We start from the raw sequence: 22220 nt of genomic DNA, 5'->3' as shown, positions 1-22220 counted from the left end.
GAGGATGCCAAAAAATGAGGAGGCAAAATCGGAAGAAAAAATTGAGAAGCGGGGATGCGTAGGAGTAGGAGAAGAAGCCTAAGGAAGAGACGGGTATGATGATGTGACAAAAAAGAGAGAAGAGGTGGAAACGAAGCGAGGCAAAAATCATACAGAAGGAAACAGTGGAAAGAGATATTTTGAGGAAGGGGGAGACACGACAATTATCAGTGACGAAAAATGAAGAGAGAAGGTTAAGGTGTGGAGGGAGTGGGCGGGGCGAAGTCTGAAAAGTGAATTGGGTGGATATGATAAAAGATTTTGTAGACACCAAAAATGATTTTTTGAAATACAATTCGTTTTATCGGGATATCTGGGTTTCGAAATTTGATAAATCGGAAAATTGGGAAATTGAGAAGTGCAGTTTCAGAATTAATTAAAAACATACACACCGTAAAACCTTCAATAGAAGTGGCACCAAAATTTTAAAGCCAATTTATCTCGGTTTCCGTCCAAGATATGAATAAGTTGTCATTTGATAAATTGTTTATCATAATATCCCGAACATTTTATTAGTTGGCAGCTTTTTTATATAGTTGAAATGAACCGAGATGAATTCGCTTAAAGAATTGGCTTATATTATAGGGCTCTTCAATTACGTTTCTTTCAAAAAAAGCTGGATCTCAAAGGTTTTCATTATATAGACACTTTATAATTTTCATCTAACTTTCTGAACCATTTCTGTAAAGCTTAATGATTCATTGAAGTGTAACTAAAATTTTTGATAGGTTACACCACACATATGAAAGATGTATTATGGAAAATACAAATTCAGAAAAACTAGGAACAGAAAGAGGAAACGGAAGAGAAAGCTTTGATTCCAGCAGTTCCAAGCTAGAAACGTCATTAAACATTGATTACGTAAGTTAATTATTACGCAACGAATTACGGAGAAACTGCAGGAGGCAAAAACTGATGTGAATGAATATATCTCTCATGCTAATCTCTTTCTCTTCCCTCATTTTTCCTTTTGCCGTTAGCTGAGATCAAGCTAGAGACCTTCTTGTTTCCAACGTACGTACGCACTGACGAGGCATTGCGTAACCCGGAGGGAAACTGTCAGGAGAAGGAATTAGATTCCCATATCAAACCAAATGATCTGTTGATTCATATATTTGAAGGCATGGTGGGGAAAACCGAAAATAAAGAAAGAAACGGAGGGAACCTGTCGTTTTGTGGACTTTTTAATTTATGCATAAATATTTCTGCGGACAGCAATTGAGATGAATGGAAGTGAGAAAGCGTCTTACCAACTCCTTTGTGGAACCCGTTTCTTATCCGAGTATTTTTTGTGAATATCTACAAAAATTGCAAGAAACACGATCAAGAATCCGATAGCTGCCCAGAAAGTGAGTTCGTGTCCATACATGATCGTCGATAGTACGATGGATAACATCTGAAACAACAACAAATACGTATTTCAGTTGTTCCTCTTCAGATTTTTCATGCTTTCAAAAAAATGTTTCATTCCTTTGTTCTCCTTGCCTTTCTTTTGTTCTCCTTGCCTTTCGAACACAGATAAATGTTGCGACAATAAGATTCTGAAGTAATTCATTTGAAACTTCTTCAATCAAATAGCGAAAATTCCGATGCGCATTTTATTGTCTGTTTCCTGTTTATTTTGAAGAGGCGTTGCGTTTACCGGAATAATTTTCGTGTTTTTGTCAAGGTTTTTTTGAAGCAATGAAGCAAGAAAACATTGCGCAATAGTGATAATCATTTTCGTTGTTGTGGAATGAACGACGAGAATTCAGTATTTTGGTACTCACTTGTCTAATAGTCATGATCACGGCAAATACAATGGGTCCAAATCTCTCAATCGTCGAATAAATGAAAATTTGACCGATTGCACCTGACAAGGAAAGAAGAAAGACGTCGCGAGAGAAGTCTGTATGTACTGCTCCGAATCTCAAAGAAGACCACAATGTTCCTTGTTCTATAAGTGAAACTGCACAAAAGATGGCAGAGAAGAAGTTTACGCCAAACATCATCTGAAGACAAATGTTTGTACAAAGACGATGAGCCTTTGGAATAGTACCTGGTACTTGGAAACTTTTGGCTTTGTGTCGAATAAAGCTTTTTGCCAGTTCAAAGTGAATGCATCGAAGAGAAGATAGCCAGCCATTAGAATCATTCCGGAGAACTGAAAAGATATATTTTTGTTCCTGTGTTCCGTTGTAATATGCATATTCTATTTATTTAGAGTTAGGTTTTTGGTATTATGTTGGTACAAAAGATGGGACTGTGGAAGACAAATTCCGGTGGCTGTGGTCGTTTTAAGACCTGGATTCCCCCTTCGAAGCGAATTCTCAAGAGAAAAATTGATTTTTTTTTTGCAAAATTTTCGGCAATTACTCTTTGACTACACCTACTCTTTGACTCCACATTCTCTTTGACTACAAAGTCTCTTTGACTACATTAATCTCTTTGACTACACTTGTCTCTTTGACTACAAAGTCTCTTTGACTACACTTTTTAAAATTTTAAAATTTTCTGCAGTTTCTTGTGGGCGTTCTCACAGAATATAAGAAGAATTTGAGCCTAAGCCTATAATTTAAAACAAAAAAACTGACAATTCCAAAAATACATCACAGTGAAAAAAGTACTGAAATTCGCGAAAATCAGAGAAATTCTCACTTTTTTTCGCTGAGATTTCCAAATTTTTATTATTTTCTATACAAATCAAAGGCTTAGGCTGAAACGGTTACCGGAAAACTGGTGTTTTAGCCTAAGCCTACAATTTGAGACAAAAATCGGAAACTCCAATAAATTCAGTCAAAAAGTACTATAAAACAAAAAAGTGTAGTCAAAGAGACTTTGTAGTCAAAGAGACAAGTGTAGTCAAAGAGATAAATGTAGTCAAAGAGATTTTGTAGTCAAAGAGAATGTGGAGTCAAAGAGTAGGTGTAGTCAAAGAGTGGTGTAGTCAAAGAGTAATTGCCAAAATTTTCAGACCTTTTTAGGTTTTTCAGCTATTTTTGATAATGCTTTTTTGATAATTCCGAATCTTTGTGTGAAATTTTAACGGATGTTGATTGCGAAGATTATTGTGGAAAACCTTTTTATTCTGTAGTTTTTTTTTTGCAAACACAATCACGTTAAAATGCAGATAAAAACTGATTTTGCCTGAATTTTGACATGATTCTGTTTGCGAGATAATTTTTTAAAAAAGTTTTCTACAGTAATCTTCGCGAATACCGTTGCGCACTTGGGTTCAAGCGAGAAAGCGCGCCCCAGCAAACTCGTAGGCCAGAAGAAATTTAATAATTTTAGAGTGGACGCGGGTTTGATCTAGATCATGATCTATTTCTTCAAAATCAACTGGTTGCAAGGCGCGCTTTTTCGCTCTTCATTTAAAACTGTGAAACTCAGCCAACGAAATTCGGCAGCGAATTTAGAACTTTTCCTAAATTTACTGGGGCGCGCTTTCTGACCCCCTCTCTTGAACCCAAGTGGTTGCGTCAAATTTCACACAAAAAAACCGGAAAATCGAAAAAGAATCTTTGAAAATAGCTAGAAAACCTAAAAAGGCCTGAAAATTTTGCTAAATTCCAAAAAAATATCTCGAAAAAATAGATACTTTTTCGAATTTTTAAGTTTTGGCGGGAATTTTAAAAAATTCGAGGACATTCCAGAAGTGTCCAGAAAAGGACGAGAAGCGATTTTTCGAGATATGTCGAGGTTCTGCCAATTTTTCTTCTTTTTTTCTTTAGAGGAATTAATTTTTCGAGCTCTTTTTTATTAAAGTGCAAACTGCTGTTTCTTTTCTTTCTCTTTTTTTTGAGATATCAAAAAACACTTGTTGTACACCTGTGAAATATCCCACCCCAAAACAAGTTTTATTGCAAACGTTCGTATCATGCTTGTCGACAGGCGTCTTTTTATTTAATGGATCTTTTGGTGTATATCGTTTGACCTTGTGTGGCTTAAAAGTGCAGTCTAATAGTGAAAGTTGTGAGATCTCAAGAAAACGATTTTGTACTTACCGAGGTATACGTTATTGCCGAACCAGAATGTTTACTTGACGAACTTAACAAGAACAAACTCGCTCCAAATGCAATTGTACATCCACAACCGTATTCAAACCAAGAATACCGTTGTCCTCTGACTATCCGTCCCATCAACATTGTCACAACAACTTTAGATGCTTTACAGATAGTTTGAGTTGGGAAAGAAACATATTTTAATGCTTCGTATTGGCACCAGGAAGATATTGTATTGGAGAAAGATGTATACGAGTGGACGTATAGTGGAGGAACGTGGGGAGGTTGTCTGAAATCATTCGATTGAATAATTTTTTCTTATAATGTCTTGAGTTTAACTTACTTGGTCCAATCTTTTGCGAGTATCAGAAGACTCAGAACAAGAGCCACTATCCGATTGCAAAAAATCAAAAATTGTGTTTCACCAAACTTCTCCTCAATTTCTGGCTTATCCGTCCTACGATAACCTCTTGTTATAATTCTCTCTTGTAGAACACCCATTGCCACAAGTGTCACTTGAATTCCACTGAAGAAGAAGAGCAACAAGATTGCAGTATGTATACACTGGGCTCTAGTTTTGGGAATGGGATCCGTATCCTTCCGAGCTGATTCTTTTTCTCCAGCTGGTATCAGTTGGTATTCTTGATTTCCAACAGCGAAGCTTCGAAGAAGTTGACGGACGGAAAAGTACGGTGTCTCGAATGCTGAAAATATTTTTGAAACAAGTTAAAATGGATTTTAAAAACAAACCATGTTTATTCCTCCTCACATAGCAAATTAGCAAAGCTGCTGGAACGGCTACTGTTGAATATCCGAGAAGGATCAAGAAAAGACGTAAAGGCCATATCAGCTCGTCGGGTGGCTTATCTCGGGCCTGCAAAATAACTTCACTGCACTTTTGGTACCAACACTTTAAGACTTTTTTTTCTAGATTTCGATCAAATTCAAGAATTTAATTAAGATTTGGGAAAATCTATAACTACCGTAAGACCTATAATAGAAGGACCCCCCACACTCTCAAATTTGAATTAATTTGTCTAGGCTCCTATGCAAGATATTGAAAATTTGTCACCTGACAAGGCACTTCTGATATTAAGACTAAACAATTTATCAGTTGAAAACATTTTTATATCTTTGACAGAAAAAAAACTCGCTCAAAGTTAAGGTTAGGGGGTTCTTCTAATAGAGGTTTTACAGTAACTGAATTAACACCTTTTTCATTAGAATCAAAATTGAGAATTTCTGGTGATACCTCTTTTAGATATTGAATAAAATGTCCAGAAATCGCTTGTATTGCATACCAGCCACTACCCCAACTCAACGGGTCCATCTGGCTCGTTCGCGATCTCTCTAGAATGAGATCAATAGCAAATAGACGGTCTGATGTTTGTTCAGACCTAATAATTCAAAATCATTCAGAGATTGAATAAATTGAAAAAAACGCGATTTTATCGAATAGTTCAATTCAAAAACTTTTTTTGAAAGTAATCCTCAATAATCTCTTTTTGTTGAAACAGTATAAACGAAGAGGGGATATTTAGTGGAAAATGAATCGAGTGAAAAGATCGAAAAGCAATGGGAATTTGAATAAATGCATCCGAAAAAATCATGGAAGATCGAAATCTTTTCTACGAAGAACGCAAAAGACGCGAATATCTTCCTTCGGGATCTCCAAATGATCTAGACCATCAGGTTAAAGATGCTTGTTTCTCCGATTTTTTGATGAGCCTCCATATGAATGATTGATTTTATGAAGAACAATGATTTTTATAACTACTAGAAAGGAGAATGGATATTACCATTACTTTTTAAATTTTAAAGTATAACAGAATCTGGTAATAGTAAGTTGTTTGATTTAACTTTATTTTTCAGTCACTTTATTTGGTAGACAACATTTAGCGAAGGCGTTAATCACATAATCGAGTCATCTGAAACAAAACATACCGGTGAATCGATTGTCCTTATCGAATCCATGACTCTGAAAACATCGAACACTGAATAGTGAAATAGAAAGCGAAATCCATATCTGAACGGAATACCCGAGAGTGTTTATTCTTCAGTGCTTTGTTTAGTAGTAAAATAATTTATTCGCATCATGATGCAGAAAGAGAAAAGCAACGATTTGATCAATGTTTAAAAACGAAAAAGAAATTGAACCAAACAAATGTTTAAAAAAGAAATCAGGAAGTGAGGCGAAAGGAAGAGGAGAAAACAATGATAGGTGATAGATAAAAAGATAAGGATTGTCGGCTGACGGTTAGCTTTCATTCATTATCATCATCAGAATCAGAGTCTGAAGAAGACGATTCGCTATCACTGTTGCTGCTACTGCTGCTAGAAGACATATCGGTGTCACTATCACCTTCTCTGACTTTTTCTTCTTCTTCTTGCTCTTCTTCCCTCTCTTGTACTGGAGCATCAAGGCCTTCCTGTGCGGCTCTTGCAGCTTCTTCTTTCTGTCTCTTCCATCTAGCTGCTGCTTCGAGAAGTTTGAAGCTTCCTTTAGCTGCTTGATCCTGTGGGAAAATGTAGTCGAAATATTCTTCCCAGCCGGCGTCGACACCGTCTTCTGTTTGAATTTGACGACGTTTTTTGACTTTCCGTGGCATCATTGTTTCAACCCTGCAATGTTGAAAATTAGATGAAAAATTTATCATGTTAAGCTCACCTCTTCAGTGCCTCTTCATCTCCACTCTTCACTTCACACTCCTTCCATGCTTCCAGCAACATCAATCGCTCCTCTTTTTCAGCATTCTCAAGAGACTGATTGGCTTTTTCGTAAACCTTTCTGGCTCCTTCGAAGTTCCCTATGGTCTGTTCAAACTCGGCCATCGAGATCCACACTTTGATATGATTCGTTCTCTGTAGAAGAGTTTCATATAAATCACGCGCCTTCTCATGCTCTTCTGAAGCGATTTCGAAATCGATGTAAGCTTTCCACAACAATTCTGGCATATCCAGCGCTGGTTGTTGAACTGCAATCGTAAAAACCGCACGAGCGCGATCCGTGTCTCCCAGAAGACTTTCGAGTTCCGCGAATTTGATCCACGTCTGCGAACTTTCCGGTGAGCTCTCAAGAAACTTCTCGTACAGTTTTCTACACCGATCGAATTCACGCAATTGAAGTTCGAGATCAATGTAGGCCCGGAAAAGTTTGTCTTTTGGACACTTTCCAATGGCAACACCCTACAAAAAATTAATAAGAAAAATTCTCCGAATATATGGAACTCACCAAAATTTTTCTAGCCGCATTCAAATCGAGCTGACGGATTTCAAAATGTGCGAACAGAATCCAGACTTTGGCGAATGTGAAGATCTTATGAGGAATGATATCGAGGCAAGCTTTGTAAACTTGACGGGCTCGTTCATAGTCCTTGGCAACAAGCTCTTCGTAGAGTGCATAATTGATCCAAAGGTAGATGTACCGTCTCCAGTAGCGTTTTTCCTGAAAATGCTGACAAAGATGGTTAGTGAGTTGAAGAAATTTTATATGACTATTGAATTTTCTAAACGAAAGCACAGTACTTACGGAGTGTGGGGGGACATTAGCAATCGCTCTCTCGTAGACATCTTCTACTTCTTCTCGGTCTGTTTCCTCGTTTTCTAATAACCTCAAATAATCGAACCAAGCGTCGTAGTTATATCCATTCTCATCTACCATTTTCTCGTATTGAGTTTTTCTCTTACTAATAATCACATCCTCAATTCCCACTCGTTCTCCAAACTTCTTTTCGTGTTGAGTGTAATGTTTGAAGATTTCTTCGGTCCGACTAGATGGAAGATTATCTAGACCATACTTGAAAATAGCCCGTGCTCTTTCATGTTCCTTTTGTCGTTCTTCAAAAAGGGCGAACGCGACCAGCACTGTTTCATTGATGTCTTCTTCACCGAAATACTCCATCGCACGTTCATAAGCGGCTCTAGCATTACCGATATATCCGTTTCGCTCCTCAAACTTGGCATACTTGATCCAGTTCTGAACATTCGTTCCATGGACGTGCAAGAATCGTTGATACACAGATCGAGCACGATCAATTTCTTTATAACGAAGTTCAAAGTTGATGTATGTCTGCCAGGCTTGCTCTGGTGGCTCCCACTCAATCCACCTTTCAAAAATTTGTCTGGCTCCCGGAATGTTTTCAATGACTTCCTCCATGTAAGAGTATTTCAACCAGAATTGCATAGCTCTTGGCATGATAGTGATTGCTCTGTCGAAAACATTTCTGGCATGGTTGATTTGTTTGCATCGCATTTCCATTTCAGCATACTGCAGCCAAATACTGATCGAACGATGATCAACATCCAAAGCTCTCTCAAAAACAGATCGGGCTCTTTGAACTTCTCCAATCGACTCTTCCCATTTTCCATATTTTATCCAATTGGCCAATTGCATACGGTTCTTTCGGATTCCATCCTCAAACTCCTTTCTCTTCTTCCTCTGATACTCTTTCAACTCATCGGGGTCTGTGATTTTTGTTTTTGGTGCTGGCGGAATAAGTTCAAGCTCTCGCTCTTTGGCTTCACGAAGCAATTGTTCAGCGGTGATTTGGAGTGGAGCTGGGGCCTGTAATTTTTGAGGTTTTCATTTGAAGACTATAATTTGTAACTGTAAGTCAATATTTTACCTTGTTTTTCACTTTGGCTGCCTTTTTAGGTAGACGGATCGGCTTATTGCCTGGCACAGCGGATTCGTCATCACTCATGGTTGATTTCTGAAACGAAAAATTTAATGCATATTCATAAGGCTAAGCAAGAATACAAGTACAAATGGAGAACCCGGATAAGACACAAAACAGATAATTCGGATTACGAAAATAAGAAAAAAGGTGAATACTCGTTTAGCAGTTTCCTTTGAAAACCTAACTATCGAGTGAAAACTAAATATATTTGCTCGATTAAAGTGCGAAAATGCTAAAACATCCGAAAACAAATGAAAATGCCAGAATCCGCGAAAATACGAAAGAAAGGATTTTCAAAATAGTGTGTGTCGATTTACGGGGCTAAAATGGGCGCACTGCGTCATTGCGGAGTGTCGTTCCCGAAAAAAATTCAATTGCAAAATAGTAATTCGTCTGCACATATCAAAAAAGGGAAAAGAAAACTAAAAAAAAATCTTAAAATGAAGATAATTCATCGATTTAATAATCTGAAAAACTATAATGAGTCCTCCTCCGTTCGAAATTATTCACTTTACAGGAAAAAGTATATCTGAAAGATCTCTTAAATGAATATTTTAATGAACGTCTGTCTTGTTGAATAAAAAGATGTCGACTGCCATGTGAAAATTTCCATACAAATATACGCATCTGCAATATCTTCTTAAAACAGACGAACTCATACAAATGCAAGGCAAAATCGAAGTCACAAATAGCCATAATCATAACATTCATTCTCTATTCCTTGTGAAATAAGACATTACAAGTAAAAATATCATTACAAAAAAAAAACAGAAAACATATGATGAACTGCTGAAACTGAACTAATATTCAAATACAACTGTTGAAACGGAGAGAATGTTGTTGTATTGGAATTTGGTCTCGCCTTCGAATGTTTGCTGAAATGATAGTCGGGATTATGTTTTCACAAACAGCTTCAGAAAACTTGAAAAACATAAATGTTTAACAATAAGAGGCAAAATATTCGATCTAAAAAACCAAAGTAAAATTTTGAAAATTTGAAAATCCAATAATCCTATTTTGAAGGGATAATCGTTTTAGAACTTGTCGTCTATTCTCTTCTAGTCACAAAACGTTTCGATTCTTCATTTCAACTTCAAAATGCGCCGTCGTCGCGCTATTGTTCATGTGGGCCAGGTAAAATGGTTCTAATCCCATTTGTAATCATCCAAAAGTTTTCAGATCATTCTTGTAACTATCCTTATATGTCTCTTCTATTTTATTACTGTGTCGCATAGAATATTCGAAAAAGAAGTTTCATTGGATTTTCGAAATGTATCAAATCGACCCCGTCAAGCACATTTATTTGATAACAAGTGTAGGTTTGCATGGACAGAGCCAATGGATAACACATTGAAAGTACAATTGGATTTTATAAAACCAAAAAGACATATTCATTCTACAGAAGCGTCTAAAATTTCCAAAACGATCTGGATGTGAAAAGTACAATATTGATCTTTTCAAACGATATCCTGCCACTGGAGAATTTTCGATGAAGTCAAAAGCGTACAAAAACAAGTTGGAATGTGTTGCACAGGTTTTGAAGGGCGGATTAAGACCAGAAGCGCATTCTTATCAACTTGGGAAATCTCAGAATGTTTATTTCTTTTTTATACCTCTTTACAACTTCACATAATTTTAGTTCTCTCCAAAAATTAACAAGAGATTCTGGATCAACGCGAACAATTTCATGATAACTTGTTTTTCTGGACAGTTGGTCATTTATCGGAAACAGTTTATGGGATTCAAAATGAACGAAAATCAAAAATTAGTTGTTGATGGATCGTTTCAAATCCCATATCCTGATCCGAAACTTCAGAAGCATCAATCCAAACAGTTTTCTATTTCGATCCTCGGATTGGACTCAACGTCTAGAGCACAATTCAGAAGGCATATGAGAAAAACCAGTGACTTGATGGATCAACTGGGAAGTGTTGTATTTGAGGCATACAATAAGGTCGGCGACAACAGTGCAGTCAATATGATTCCGATCCTGGCCGATGAATTAACGGAAACTGAGAATTTGTCTCTTTTGGATGAGGATGGAGATGTAAACCTTAACAAAATTCTTCCTGCTAAAACCGTTTTGAATCCGGACACAATTCAATGGATTTGGACACATCTTTCTCCAGAATACGTTACAATGTACAACGACGATGTGATGCACACTTCCAGAGGGCTGTTTCATTATCCACCTGAAAATTTTATGGCAGGATTCTCGAAACCACCTGCTACATACTATTATCGTCCTTATTACAACCATTTATACAGCCAGTTGAGTAATTGGTGGAGGAAATGTTTAGATGGCGAAATGTTGGCTGACGTCTTCTTGGATACTTGGTTTCGGTTTGAAAGGATTTTCGCAAAAATCCCACACGTTGGTTTTACATTTTTATCCAGGTTAAACGAAACAATTCAAAGCAAAACTTATATTCAAGTTTCAGTCTAACTCATGACGATCCGAACAACTTGGAACTTCTGGATCATTCTTTATTTCACAGACTTGACTACTTAAATGTAAGTTTTTTTCTGAAGCAATCCTATTTAACAAATTTTCAGAGAACTGGATGTCTGGAAAACACCATTCTTATTGTTCTGGGAGACCATGGAAATCGTGTTCATCCGTTGAACAGATACACATTTGCTGGAAAAATAGGTGAGAAACTAGAAAATCAAAAAATATATGTTACATGCGATTTCAGAAGAACGAGCTCCTTTTTTGAGCATTCTGGTACCACCGAGATTTCGCGAACTGTTTCCTGATAAATATCGGAACTTGAAAGAAAATTCTCAACGCTTCATTTCGTAAGTCTAGTACTGTATTTCGAATAGCTTTCTTAAAATGGTGGTTCAGAAATTTTCATCTGCATTCAACGTTGAAATATATCACAAGTCTTTCAAGGAATCTCGAAAGTTCTACAAGAAGTAAAAGTCTCTTCGAACTTCAACCCACAAATTCCACGTGTCAGAATAATCGAGTCATCAGTAATCACTGTCTCTGTATGATTGATGCATCACAAGATTTTTCTAGTAAAAAGGATTTGTTAGGAAGTTATTAAAGTAATGTTTACAGGAATTCCAAATCCCGATTCTCTACATGAAGTTCTGAAAATATACTTGGCGATTACAGCAAATGTTTTCAAGTGGACTCTCTTCAATGCGGAAATGTGGTTTGTATTTTTCGCAAAATTTTATAAATAACAACTTGAATTGAAGACTGAAACCTTGATGCCTAACAACTATGTCCAGGTTTGGGCCCGAACCAAAATCAGTGATAGTGAAATAGTCAGAAAAAAGGAGAAAGCTAGTGCAGTAAGTTTTTTTGAGTTACATTTTAGAGGGTGTTTTTCAGGTGATATATCCATACATCAAATGTGACATGCAATCTAAAAATGGAGATTTCGTTGAAATTTTGGCTCAATTTCGTTTAGTACAAGCGTCTGAAGAGGCAACAATTCCATATCCTCCACGATTACATGTCAGCTCTCAAAGTCAATGCTCTCATTTCTCATTTCCAACGGATTACTGTAGATGTGTTGATCTCCAATTAGCAGTTTGATGCATATCATTTATGCATTAGAGTTTATGCTTTAGGCACCCTTAGAAAAACAATAAAGTAAAAATGAAACTAGACTTCCAACATAAGAACTACAGCATCAAAAACTTCTTGAAGCTTCTTATCGTATCTTTGTTTTAGAAGATTCTCGTTTTCGCAGCAATATCTTGGTTCTCTGTAGTGATACACACGCAAAAGTGATCCATCATGGGATGGGGTTTCGTAGTCGTCTTGTATTACTCTACTCGTATGGTGAATGCCCTGAAACTTTGAAAAATTGATTTTTTTCAACTGAAAAAAAGAAACCTGCTCAAAAACCATTTCCGGCCGTACGACGCATTTTGTGAATCTCGTTTCAAAATTTTTAGAAGACACAATATTATTGAGAGTTACAGGAGATCGATTGATTCTATAATTCGGCATCTTAAAAAAAAAGGAAACCCCACAGTCTCACTTTGTACTAATAAATTTCAAGGCCGTTCTCTGAGAGGCAATTTTTCGATTTTCAAATAATCCTGACACAGTTTCAGAGAGAGTTTGGTTGTCCAGTACTGGCACGAAAAATTCATCCAAATCATTGAAAAATGTGTATTGAGTTATTCCAGTGTTACGGAGAAGACAATCTGAACGTTGCTTTTAATTCTAAAGAGTAATTCCAAATACCTGTAACGGTGGCCAATTGCCCATAATACCAAACATCTCGAGTAGAAAATGGGAGAATGAATTCTATTAAATTGATTTTCCTAAATTAAAATTTTATTTCAGAAAAATTGTTTTAAAATTACCCATTATTGGAATAAAACTTCAAAGTCCTTTCTGTGGCCTCATCTGTCATTTCTAAAGGATTGTAGTAGATGTAGATTTTGTCGATGTCTTGCAAGCTGTTTAGTTCCACAAACTGAAAATTATACTAAAAATAAAGCAAGAAAATACCTAAATCACTTCAATAATCCTCCTTGGATAATAAACGTTTCCAAAAAGTGCAGGAACACAAATCGACAACTTATAATCGTATTCATCTGGAGTCATCATTTTCTCATCTTGAATTCTATATCTGATCGGGATTTGGACTGAAAGTTTTGAAGAACTTCTAGATATCTGAAGTTTGTTCAATTAAAATAGTTTAAGGATTTTACCTACTTTTACAGAATTCACATCGTTGAAAGTGATTCCATCGGGAAGTAAACAATTCAAAATATACATTTTCCACTTCATATTGTGATTTTCTGATAGCTCGTAGAGTGTAACAACATAGGATTTCTTCGAGTTAATTTCGCAAGAAAAATCATCAAATTTAGTTAGGAACACTAATATTCTGACATATTTGTGACCCATATTTCCTTTCCTATTATCTGTATATGCTGAGAATGCATATCCATTATCATCGAGTTTAAAAAATTGAACTCGGTTTTGAGATGGATCAGGGATTTCATTGAGTAATCGACGCGTCTTTTTGATATCAGATTCTATGTAATCCAAGTCGCTGAATTGAGAATTAAAAAAAATAGATTGTAGAATGAATGGAAACCCACTAATCAGTCCCGTCGAGATCGTTTTCAATTTTAATAGACGAAAATGTATTCAGATAGAAAACTGTTAGTAAGGATAATACAGATAATAACACTATTTTGCTTGCCGTTATTCGTGGCATTTGAGAGTACAAAATAACAGAATTGATAAAAGTGATTGATTTCGCTACCATAAATGACACACACACACAGTTACTTTCCACATACACAAATTATGGAAAACTGCATAATGCAAAGACCGAGGATTTGATTACCAAACCATTGGTTCCAAACTTCAGATCAAAACAAAAAAGAAATGTTTATACTAACTGAGTCATTTGATACCACCTATTTCTAAATTGAAATTTCGTGGCATGTCGTTCACTGTTTCTTATCATATTTTCTAGTGATTAGGCAACGGCTTCCAAAAAATTTTGTGTTTGCAAAGTGAGAAAAAAGGTTAACAGAAGTTGAGTTCTACAGTTGATTCGGTAAAGAATGTCCCAGCTGGAAAGAATTCTGAAGTGAGACATGCTTTCCCTAAGTTTAAAGAACACGGCTTGTGTTAATTTTTAAATGTTTCCAAAGCTTCAGAGAATAGGCGAATCAACATATCCCAGTAAGTAAAATAAATTTCGAGATCTGCTGCGTCTTCGAAAGTATTATCAATTCTAAAAAGTCGGGCAGGTGAACTAAGCTCCACCCATTTTCCTTTACCGTTAGAGTGAAAATTTTTGTGGAAAAATTTGAAAGGGCAGAGCGTAGTCAGATACCTTCTTCGTAGTTCAAAAGTTCATCTAAAAACGAATAAACCGAAATTCCAAGGCTATATCATTTATTGAGAACTTCGAAAATTTTCAAGCCAGATTTTGAGCTATTTGACCAGAATTTTGAAAACTTTGGCTGAGGTTTCTGATAACTCTTTTCAGATCCAATCGTTTGATTCAGATATGAGCGGAAAACCAATTTATTTTGTTCGGACAACGAACAACGGATAATGGACGAAGATTTTTTTGACGGACATCGGACATCGGAAAACGGACAAAAAAACTTCCGACGGACGTCGGACGGACAGTTAACAATTTGGCCGGACAACGAACTACGGACTGGGTGCATTTCTGGTTTGATTGTTAGGGAAACTTATATTAAATTTTATTAAGGATATCACAGACAGTTTTCCGAAAAAGGTTTTTTATTGGAAATCAACAAATTCGAGAGAGAACTTTAAGGAAGGGAAAGACTACGACAAGAACGGAACCCAAAACGAAGCTTCAAGACGAAGAAGAACGGATAAAGAACGAGAAAGACGCGGAATCAAAAAGACATCCCGGAAAACCGAAACCCCCAAGAAAAAAGCGCACAACGAATAAGAAAAAGAGAACACAAAGAAATAAAGTTCACGAAAGTTTCCCATCACGACGCAAAACCGGTATCTTTTGGTCCCGCGTTGTTCGAAATCTGTAATTTTACTGGTTTATATTACTTTTTACTTTTTTTTTCTTTTTATGCTTTTTACTTTTTTTTCTTTTTATGCCATTTTCCGGGGCACTCAATGGCTGATTTATTTTTTACAAATTTTTAGAAAAAATATATTTTCGAGAAAATTTTAAGTTTTACGTGAATTTTTTACTGATTTTGTGAGGTCTGAAAATACTAATCCTACTTTTTAATTCACGTAAATTTTAAAATTTTCACGAGAATATTTTTTCTAAATGTTTGTGAAAACGACATCCGGCCAGACGGTGAACAATTTGCGAAATTTTATTTTTTCTGATATCTTGGCGCTTTTCTCGATACAGTGGAAAATTAGCTTTTTCGGCATTTAAAAATTCTAGGTCGAAATTTTTGATTTCAAAATAGATAACAATTATGAAGGCAAGGAATGCACACAAAATGAGCCTAAAAACGTCCGATTTGGTTGAGAAATGAATGAGGAGATACATTTCTTAGAATATCAACTGAAAAATTGAATTTTTCAAGATTTTTGCTGACCTGTTCGAATATCACCGATGGTATATTTTTTGAATTAAATAACATTTGTGCAGAATTTTCTGGGGAACATTTTGATATAAATTTTTTCCTGAAAAAAATCAAAAATGAGGGAGGAGATAGGTTTTGAAGCAGTCAGATTGGTCAGATTACTGTAGATTTGTGTGAAAATTTCATTTTTTCCAAAACAGTTTTGTTTATTCGGAGCGTTATTCATGGTGGGAAACTTTTGGCGTGGAATGACTTAGAATAGGGAGAATGGAGGGAAAAAGTGATGCATAGAGTCTCAAATCCCTCAATAGGTCGGTTCACGAACAAATCATGTCCTTTTGAACTTTTTGAATTTTGGTTTTTTGCCGATGCACGAGAAACGCGTTAACAAACACTAGCTGCGCTTGTTTCGTGATTTATTCACCGTGGGCCACTGAACAATTTTTAAAGTAGAAAAATGTCACACAAAAAGTAAAAAATTGCGTAAAAATTGGGTTTTTTTTGTTTTTTTTCTCGATATTTTTGACGAATTTCAAAAATCTGCGAAGGAAAGTTTGTTTGAAAACACAGGGCTTTTTTTAATGAAGCGTTAACAATTCTCGATTTCTCACCTTTCATCTAATTTTGCTATTACTATCGTATTGATTCGAATCCTGTCACACTGTCTTGGAGGCTGTCCTCAAGTCCTTCGTTCTAGTTGGTTCCATTTGGTGCATCCTGAACGGCGAGCAGCTAACAGAATTTGAACTTGGGTTTAAAACCAGCAAAAAAACGGAACTGAAAAAGGAGAAAATTTTGACATTTTACCTATGCTTATTTCCTCACCTTCCATTCCATTTTGCTACTCCTATATTGATCCTACCAATTTCACACAGCCCCCTTGAAGCTGTACTCGAAGTCTTTCATTCCAGTTGGTTCAAGTTGGTGCATCCTGGACGGACAACCAGGAAAACGGAACTGGAAAAGGAAAACGTTTTGAAACTTTACCAATGCATGTTTCCTCACCTTTTCTTCCATTTTGCTCCTCCTATATTGGTCCAACGTTGGAAGCTGTCCTGGAAGCTGTCCTCCGCCGTCCTCGAAGTTGCTGCTCACTGTCCTCGAAGTTGGTGAATCCTGGAAGCCAAGAAGATCCTGCAAGATCCTGCAACTTGAACGTTGTTAACTGTGTACTGATTTTCCCTCGTTTTTCTTAATCCGTGATTTTGTCCCCATTTTGTTAGGCTTTCACGGAGGTCACAGACTTTAACAAAGGTCATATTTTATTTGATCAGACTGTGAGTTCACGGCACTTATTAGTTATGTGAAAATTTTAAAGTCAAAAAGTTCTGTAGGCTCAATTTTTGTTTGACCTGATTATTCGAAATGACGAAAATCTCTGAATGCTTTTTGTGATGGTTTTAAATGCTTTTTCTTTGATTCTTGAGAAATTTTTATTCGTTAATGTAAAATCATCCAGCAAGCAACATCAATTTCATCCTAAAAATCACAGTAAATTTTAATACACATCATGAAGAACTCGGGATGAAAAAAAAAGAAAAGAAAGTCGTTTTTCAAACGAATGCAGATTTTACAGAGGAATTTTGTCGAAATTGAGCTACACGTTGGCTGACAAATGGAAGAAACGAAAGTTGCTCAGCATAAGCTTTTGCATATCGAGGAGATCGAAGACCGGTGACAAAGAAGTTTTGACAAAATGTTGGAAGAGATAGAAGGATCTGAAGTTATTGCCTTTTTAATAGAGTGCATGATTAAGACTTACATTATACTTTTGAATTTCATAGGCTATAGACTTTGTGAAGTACAAGGAAACGTGAGAGAGCAAAATGGACAAACTCCATGAGCAGATGAATACAAACATGAGCGTTGATAACGATTTGAGAAGTTTTGCATCCGAACATTTAGTGTTACTTGTTATACTGTTGGAATGTCTTAGAATACGTCGAGCAGATTCTCGTTCTGAAAAAAAAACCGTTTCAAATGAATCTGAAAACCACAAATTACCATTCGCATGGACTTTGAAGGCTGTTATAAAAATCAGGGTGACAGCCAGGAAAATTGTGGAGAATGTAACAAGTGTTCCCCAGAAACGGACCGTTGGCGGGGCGGCTGAAAAGTGTTTAATCAATGAGCTATTTGAATAAGACCACACGAATTCGAATTTCTGTTGATCTTTCAGATTTTCTAGTGTGTTTCAATGGTCGATTACTAACCAAGTGTCACAGTGCAAATAAGAAGATCGTCGTGGTTGATGTAGATTTCTTCAATGAATAAAGCAAAACATGAAAACAGAAGAGGGGGAATGCAAAGAACGAACAAGTAAGGACCACGACGCCAGAGTTTGTGTCTGAAAAAAAAAGATGAGAGAATTGGAATTGTGTATTCTCATAAAAAAGGTTTCATTACAAGACAAAATTCTCTCGAAGCAAATGTTTGCAGTTTCTAAAATATCTTCCAACGGACTACACTTTACCCATATATAGAACTTCATACTTCCAGAAAACGTCATTCAAATAATTTCAAGATTTTTTCCTTCCCATGAATTCCTATAATTGCACGAATTTTCTTGGGTCTGGTTTGTTTACACAATTTTGAGAGCATTTTGAGTTCAAGAGTATACAATTCAAGAGTGTTCCTAACCTTATGGGCATAATTACAGCTAGAAACAAATCTATTGCCATCATTAGGAAAAGAGTTGACTGAAATAGAACTGCAAACATATAAACAACAACTGAACGGAAGCATTCGTCACGATGAGTTTGGGTGAATCTGGAAACATTTATTTAAGTGATTCAAAACTTTCTATGTCCTACCGTAGTTTTAGTTTCACACATATCAATTCTGAAAGCAAGCATATTGTATGAGCGATGGTTGAGATCATTATAAGACATCCTGCAATACGAAATCAGTCAAATTTCAAATGTTATCTCCAGATTTTTAAGACTTAAAAGTCTTCAAAGGATTAACATTTCGACTTTTTCGCTCTTTTCACGTTCCAGTCTTTAATCTATTTTCAGACAAAAAAATACTCACCCATTTTTGTACGAAGAGTTTTATGACGACATGTGGCTATAATCAAATTTGCGTTGCCGAAAAGGCCTATGAGACATAATACTACTGTGTAGATCTGAAGAGCGAGTGTCAAGTCTTGATAATTGATTGACATCTGAAAGTAGGGAGCATATGATGTAGTGAAGAATATTCAGAAATCATGTGAGAAAGAGAGATTCTGAGACATCATTCGTACATCTTACATAAAAATAAAGTCAGTTATTGGCTTGCTTAAAATTCGAATTACGGAACTTTCCGGAGAATAGAAAATTGTGAACGAAATAGAATATAAAAATAATAGAAAAAAGTGACGACAGGAGAAGAAGAGAAAAGAAAAACAAGTGAAAATGTGGGAATGAAAATTGAAGAAGCAGTGTTCCAGGATTCTTGAGGAATAAGGAATACACAGAAAATATAAGGAATCTTCTTTTAAAATGGGATAACAACAAAAGATTAAAACATAAAAATCTGAAAGATTAGTGTCTAAAAACTGATATCCCAAGACTTGTGCAAGCGCAAGGAATCGTGTGAGCAAATAGGAAGGAAAAGAAGGGATAGCGTGGGAAATCCTGACGAGGGGTTTTTTCTTATCGGATTGGATTATTCGAGCTTGTACTGTCCGACTGAATGGGGAATCGGAAGAAAAATGAGTAAATTCATAATCCCATGGGAACCCGAACTAAATTTGGGTTCTTCTTAGAAATGTAATGTTCTCAGTTTCATTACATTTTGTTTGTCCAGACATCTCAAGGATTTTTTCATGCCACAGATCTAGGAAAAAGCTTCACGGAACTGGAAAACAAAGATGTCCGATGTTGGAGGATTTTTGACGCTTCTGATGGAAATTCAAAAACAAAACCACAACTCAATGAAGTTTTGCATGAGCTCATTTTAAAAACACGCATGTGGATGACAAAATAAATGTGACTAGCGCTTATTAGGTAGAAGCAGAGGCGCTGGAAATAGCTATTCAACCGTTCCCTGGTTGTGGAAGTCACGTATCGAAACTTATACGAAAAAGTACTAGGCACAAGAAGTGATTATATGGGAACAAAATCACATTTTTCTCAAACCTTGAGACACAAAGAGTACAGCACAAAATGAGCAGCACAAGGGTTAGAAAATGAGCATCATCAAAGCAATCTGGATGGAAGTTGAAGGAAATGAAGTAGGAGTAGGGGAGAAGGTTGCAAAGTTAGATGGACTCTTAAATAGTTTCACAATAGTGATTCATTTTTCATGAAATTGAACTTATTCCTGAAATTTTACGAGGTTCAGGTTGAACAAAACAAACTGTGGATCTAAAAGCTTGATTTGCAGTTTTCGGAACTAGGAAGCTACTCAATAACGATCTTTGTATTCAGTTCTATTATCATATGTTGTGATTCAGAAACTTGAATCGCTCACTAATTTTTCCATTTTTCTTGAATTTCAGGCATAAACTAAAAACCAACTCAGTTTCAGAGACGAAACCAAAAATAGAAAGGCAATGAACATACACGTCAAAACTTGTCTTCTGAAGACAAGGGGGCGTTGACGACGTTTCTCTCTTCAAAAGACAGATTTTTTTGTTTGCTCAGACTCATTTTGCACGGAATAATCAACCCTAGAAAAAGGAAAAAAGAAGAAAGGATCTTGACTGGTTTTGAAATTCAAGCCGTGACAGGGAGAATTGGTGGTTCGATGAAGGCTATGAGCAATCTTGTATTGAATGAGTTGAGGTATGAAAAAACTTTAGAAAGAAAACTTTATTTTGAGTATCAGAAGATGAAGATATGCTCAGAAGTACATGAAAATATGAATAGCGATTCCAGATATGAGATCATAATCCGACGAAAGTTTGAAATTAGATTTCCACTATATTATTAGGTCTTGAGCAGTTGTTCCTGAAAAAATAAACGATAAATTTCGTAATGCTCACCCTTCAACTCACGAACTTTGCCGAGTCTTCAGAATACTGCTTCTTCTTTTCACACAAGGAATAAATGATAGTTGCTCCATATATGCTCTGGCATATCTCGGTGATCTCAAAGCAGTTACAAAAAAGTTTTGGCAAAATGTTGGAAGTTGGAGTATGAACTGAAATAATAAATTGGATTTACCTCAAAACCTGTAATAAAAGGCCCCTCACACTGTCAAGTCTGTGCTAATTTATCTCGGCTCCATTAAAAAATATCAAGAATGTGTCAACTGACAAAATACTTCTGATATTAAGATAAACCATTTATCAGTTAAAAACTTTTTATAACTTTGATAGGAACAGAGAGAAATTGGCTCAAAGTTGAAACTTAGAGTGCCTCTATATTACAGGTTTTGTGGTTATTTATGGTAATTTATCTTACCGTATACTTGTGAAATTGATAGCCAATAGAGCTATCGAAATACATTGCCACATGAAATAAAACTACAGATAGTGTCCAAGAGCAAATGAAAAAAAATATCAAAGTCGCCAAGGATTTTAGTAATTTGATTTCTGAACTTCTTGGTTTTTTACTCATACTGAAAGAATGCCGGATGAATGGAGAGGATGCCGCTTGTTCTGAAAATGAAAAACGAAAACATGAGGTTTACATTTTTTGTTTTTTGTTACCGTTAATGTGTACTTTAACAGCTGTAACGATAATCAATGCAACTGCCAGTAAAACTGTTGAGAATGTGATTATTGTTCCCCAAAAACGAACATTTCTGGGAGCAGCTGAAAAAAAAACCGAAAATAGATTTTGTAGAAGAATGTTTACCAAGAGAAACGGTGCACATGAGTAGATTTTCGTGGTTGATATATAACTGCTCAATAAATATTGCAAACGAAGAAAATAGAATTGGAGGGGTACAAAGTATCAGAAGATAGGGTCCTCGTTGCCACAATTTATGCCTGAAAGTACAAATTTAAGAGAAATTTTTCTGGAACTTCCAGAAACAGAGCTATCAGAGCTGTGGAAGAGAAACGTGGTTGTATGTTACACAACGACAATTACAGTAGCCTGAAGATAATTTCATTTTCCGGATTTGTGCTTTCTCGTGTTTCGTGAGTTTTCAGTCAATTTTTCCACTATTAAATTTTTTATTTTCCTACTTGTTTTGTAAAAAACAACACGGAACCGGAAAAAAAACAGTTAAAGGTGGGGGGACAGGAGATTTTTCGTAGTTTTTTTGTAGCTAGAGTATGCATTCTACCGTCACGGTGTACAACGCTTAATGTCACTCTCCGTACAGCTGTCGTCCTCGCCTTTATGTATGCAATCGGGCGTGCGCTTTCTTTTTGCCCGCGTGGCTCAGTCGGTAGCGGCGCCGCACCCTCAATCATCGCCCTCACAAGTTCAACTCCTCGAGGGGCATCTTTGAACGGAATTTCGAGAACATTATTTTTTCATGTCCCCCCACCTTTAAAGGTGGATGGACATGAAAAAAAGAATTCCACCACAGGGCG

At 36.2% G+C, this 22220-nt stretch overlaps 6 protein-coding genes across 6 annotated transcripts in view; 1 reads left to right on the top strand and 5 right to left on the bottom strand.

Moving 5' to 3' along the window:
* Positions 1-1285: 1285 nt before the first annotated feature.
* Cbr-pst-1 lies at positions 1286-5352 on the bottom strand (the record flags this gene model as incomplete). Its single annotated transcript, XM_045237761.1, has 7 exons — positions 1286-1435; positions 1809-2030; positions 2078-2182; positions 4026-4311; positions 4366-4726; positions 4773-4896; positions 5275-5352. 7 exons carry the CDS (start codon positions 5350-5352, stop codon positions 1286-1288), a joined length of 1326 nt encoding a protein of 441 aa, XP_045094090.1.
* Positions 5353-6286: 934 nt separating this feature from the next.
* On the bottom strand, positions 6287-8725 carry CBG09283 (the record flags this gene model as incomplete). The annotated part of the gene is made up of 4 exons (XM_045237760.1): positions 6287-6644; positions 6691-7208; positions 7255-8586; positions 8648-8725. 4 exons carry the CDS (start codon positions 8723-8725, stop codon positions 6287-6289), a joined length of 2286 nt encoding a protein of 761 aa, XP_045094089.1.
* A 1074-nt stretch (positions 8726-9799) lies between these two features.
* On the top strand, positions 9800-12257 carry CBG09284 (the record flags this gene model as incomplete). The annotated part of the gene is made up of 11 exons (XM_002636789.2): positions 9800-9835; positions 9881-10057; positions 10104-10295; positions 10341-11098; positions 11143-11215; positions 11258-11354; positions 11401-11503; positions 11553-11749; positions 11772-11872; positions 11915-12010; positions 12051-12257. 11 exons carry the CDS (start codon positions 9800-9802, stop codon positions 12255-12257), a joined length of 2037 nt encoding a protein of 678 aa, XP_002636835.2.
* Positions 12258-12326: 69 nt separating this feature from the next.
* Positions 12327-13905, bottom strand: Cbr-galt-1 (the record flags this gene model as incomplete). The annotated part of the gene is made up of 8 exons (XM_002636790.2): positions 12327-12515; positions 12561-12663; positions 12709-12877; positions 12918-12997; positions 13040-13152; positions 13197-13352; positions 13395-13737; positions 13787-13905. The coding sequence occupies 8 exons, from the start codon at positions 13903-13905 to the stop codon at positions 12327-12329; spliced, it is 1272 nt and encodes a 423-aa protein (XP_002636836.2).
* A 2704-nt stretch (positions 13906-16609) lies between these two features.
* Positions 16610-18908, bottom strand: Cbr-srsx-17 (the record flags this gene model as incomplete). The annotated part of the gene is made up of 8 exons (XM_045237759.1): positions 16610-16876; positions 17344-17460; positions 17505-17701; positions 17747-17851; positions 17956-18089; positions 18383-18511; positions 18556-18634; positions 18776-18908. The coding sequence occupies 8 exons, from the start codon at positions 18906-18908 to the stop codon at positions 16610-16612; spliced, it is 1161 nt and encodes a 386-aa protein (XP_045094088.1).
* A 1731-nt stretch (positions 18909-20639) lies between these two features.
* Cbr-srsx-18 overlaps positions 20640-22220 on the bottom strand; it is a gene marked incomplete at both ends in the record, with an annotated part of 2542 nt that continues 961 nt past the window's right edge. The window contains 5 exons of the mRNA XM_045237758.1: positions 20640-20679; positions 20727-20872; positions 21136-21332; positions 21384-21488; positions 21532-21665. Coding sequence (XP_045094087.1) covers positions 20640-20679; positions 20727-20872; positions 21136-21332; positions 21384-21488; positions 21532-21665 — 622 coding nt within the window. The remainder of the gene's footprint in view (positions 20680-20726; positions 20873-21135; positions 21333-21383; positions 21489-21531; positions 21666-22220) is intronic.

This window comes from Caenorhabditis briggsae (assembly GCF_000004555.2).
Source record: "Caenorhabditis briggsae complete genome, chrV, whole genome shotgun sequence".
Classification (NCBI taxonomy): domain Eukaryota; kingdom Metazoa; phylum Nematoda; class Chromadorea; order Rhabditida; family Rhabditidae; genus Caenorhabditis; species Caenorhabditis briggsae.
Note: the sequence above shows the minus strand (reverse complement) of the source record. Positions and strands in the feature narration are given on the sequence as shown.